At 32.6% G+C, this 3205-nt stretch overlaps 1 protein-coding gene across 1 annotated transcript; it reads left to right on the forward strand.

The window, feature by feature from the left end:
* Window positions 1–2370: 2370 nt before the first annotated feature.
* On the forward strand, window positions 2371–3030 carry LOC111368060 (UDP-glycosyltransferase 83A1-like). Its single transcript, XM_022989239.1, has one exon. The coding sequence runs from the start codon at window positions 2488–2490 to the stop codon at window positions 3013–3015; it is 528 nt and encodes a 175-aa protein (XP_022845007.1). The 5' UTR covers window positions 2371–2487; the 3' UTR covers window positions 3016–3030.
* The last annotated feature ends 175 nt before the right edge of the window (window positions 3031–3205 follow it).

The raw sequence follows: 3205 nt of genomic DNA on the forward strand, positions 1-3205 counted from the left end.
GTTTAATGTGAAGGCCTGAAGGATTGCAATTTCTTTGCAGTTAAAATACTCATCGGATTTCTTTGTAAGTCATCCATAGGATACTCCTACACTTAATATTGTTATAAACATTATTCATTAAAAAAAAACTACATACAGTGAAATGAGGCAAAAACCTTACAATTCGTTCATTACAACATAGTTTTACGTTTACCCTTTTAAAGTAAATACATGGTTGTATCTACCCTACTGCCTCGTGAGGACTAATTAATCATCATAGGACAAAATTATTTCCATGTAAAATGATTAGGATCAATGAAATTGGTTCTTCCTTTCATCGCATGTCCTATAATTATCAAGTCTATGAAAAGAATAAAATACTTTATATATCTATAATTTGAAATTAAAGCACATCTCCATTTCATCTTTTACAAGCATGCAGTTGAAGGAAAAGGGAAAAAAAAAAAAAAAAAAAAACTAATTATTAGGGTGTTATTTATTGAATCGACTTAGAACTGGTTGTATTAATTGTCATAAAACGATAAATGAGCCTATGTTTTTGGAATATAATTCTTCTATCATTGCCCAACTGCATGAATCCATAATGCATTATGATCCTCATGCTTCAACTTCAACTAAAACACATAATATTTCCCAATTTTGAATTACAAAGAACTTTTAATGGATTGAATGTACCATCAATTGCATATGTATTACCAATGCCCATTTAATGTAAGCATTGTTATGGCCGCAAATTTTATGGAGAAATGAAAGACTTCTATTGTTCTAATAGAAAATTTAAGCTTTTCATATCTTACTCACTAACGCAACTATATATTTTATTTATTTCTGAAGAACTGAGCTGTGTGGATTTCAAAAAGTTTGCAAGAGAATATAATAATCATTTTGCTTTCACATCTGGATTTGGTGTAGAAAAATTGAAATGAATATTCAAAAGTTTCACTCCCATTTTCTTAGCAGCTTATTACACTATTATTTTATCTGATTTTTTTCCTATGTACCTAAATGGAAAAAGAGCACTAACGAATAGAACTTCTCTTCTCTTCTTTAAATTATTTCCTACTTGTCATGTTGGAATTTCCCATTTATTTCCTTATGTAACACACTAATATTACCTTAAGCAAACTTTAAGCCATGCATTGCATGGCAACAAAACTAGTAATTAAATACAAGAAAGAGTTAATAAATAAAAGTTAGGAAGTAGAAAATCACATCACAACACTTAAACAAGAAATTATAATTAAAATCACACAATTTCTAATGCATTATTTTATTTATTATGTCCCTAATTGATTTAATTAAAACTAGAAATTGATTTAATTAAAACTAGACTTTTGATAAATAACAAAATTTGATGAAATGTCTGATTAAAAAGTTGATAATAGTTATGGATCCAATAAAACTTATTGTTAAACTAATTGACTTTGACTTAAATTTTTATCAACTTTTCAGTTAAACCAAATAGGGACTATATGGCCTTTAATTAATATTATTAATGGAAAAAAAATTCTTATTACTTCTAGATGCCTTGTTTGTTAAGACTTGTCCTTCTCATCTTGACATGGTGTGTTATCCAGTTATTTGCTTATGATGACATAATATTGCCATGTGTATAGAAAATCCATACATACACTTTGACAAAATGCCGTGTAAAATGTTGCCACTGATTTTTACAAAAAACAAAAAAAAAAAAAAATTGGTTTTGGCAGCCAATTACATTCTGCCAACATTACATCTGTCAATAAAGTGGACAAGAAATTCTGTACAAGTAGATAATTTCTACCTTTATAATCTTTTACTTTCTCGCTTACCTATCTTACCCATAACACTAGAACCCATTTTGGCAAGAAATTTGACAAATGGGGATAGAAATGAAAACGGGTGCATAAATAATAAACCCCCTCATTCATACGCTGCAACATAGATTAATTCTGATTGAATAATTGGTGTCCAAATCGCGTTTCATGTGATGCAGTATATTTAATGAGCAGTGCTGGGGCAGGCCACACACGTGTCTGGGGAGTGTATGATTTTTTATTTTTTTTAAAATAATTCTCCACAACACCCAGCTGCTTGTGCCGGCCTGTACAGTAAGATTTTTCCATATTTAATTCCCTCTTTCACAGAAGAAGGGAAATCACGCTTGTCTGGAGGTGATTTTCACAAAATCTTAATGAGAATTTCGACCGTTCTGGGAACGTGGGTTTCCTCTGCTAACCGCAATTTTTGACTGCATATTTGTCAAATTACCATAAATCCCTATCATTCCAATGGAATGGATTAAATATACATGGGTACCTACGTCATTTTGTAAAAAATGGTCAATAATAGCCGCCCAAATTTTTTATTAAAATTTTACTGAGAATAGCCTCCAGACAGCCCCATATCGTGCATCATATCATCCCCCAAAACAACCCATTGAGCTGTCCTTCCAGTGGAAATCCCTAGTGAGCTTCACGGTCGACGGGAAGAAAATTAAGGAAAACAATGAAAAACCCTCATGTTCTACTTATTCCATATCCAGCACAAGGCCATGTGCTTCCCTTAATGGAAGTTGCACTCCATTTAGTAAAATATGGCTTCAAAATCACATTTGTAAACTCCGAGTTCATTCATGAACGAGTTATCAAATCAATGCCGGAGACCGACAACGTACGAGAACTCATAAACATGGTTTCGTTACCTGACGGGTTAGAATCCTCTGATGACAGAAGTGATACGGGAAAATTGTGGGGATCAATTACTAGGGTCATGCCCGGAGAGCTAAAGGTTCTTATTGAACGGATTAATGGTTCGGAAAGTGATAAAATCAGTTGTATAATTGCCGAGGCCAGCTTGGGTTGGGCTATCGAGGTTGCAGAGAAAATGGGAATCAAGAAAGTGGCTTTCTGGCCAGCGGCATCAGCGTTATTCGCCCTGTTATTCAAAATTCCGAGCCTTATTGACGAAGGAATCATAGACAGTGAAGGTTATTACAGCTTTAAACATAAATTAGTCTTCACTACTTTATTCTAAACCCTGTTAATTTTTATTTTCAACATCAAGCACCTCAATTTTTAATACATTTAATTATAAAGTTAAAATGTTAATTTAAAGAGTTGCAGAAAAAATTCAATTAATGGGATTTTTACCATGTTCTCTTCCCTAGAAGATATCCACCCCCCCCCCCCCCCCAAAAAAAAAAAAAAAAAAAAGGATGGTAAAT

Source organism: Olea europaea, chromosome 18, assembly GCF_002742605.1.
Source record: "Olea europaea var. sylvestris chromosome 18, O_europaea_v1, whole genome shotgun sequence".
Taxonomy (NCBI): Eukaryota; Viridiplantae; Streptophyta; class Magnoliopsida; order Lamiales; family Oleaceae; genus Olea; species Olea europaea.

What these genes read in the sequence shown, in the direction of transcription:
- LOC111368060 (XM_022989239.1), top strand. Translation starts at nt 2,488, where the DNA reads ATGAAAAACCCTCATGTTCTACTTATTCCATATCCAGCACAAGGCCAT.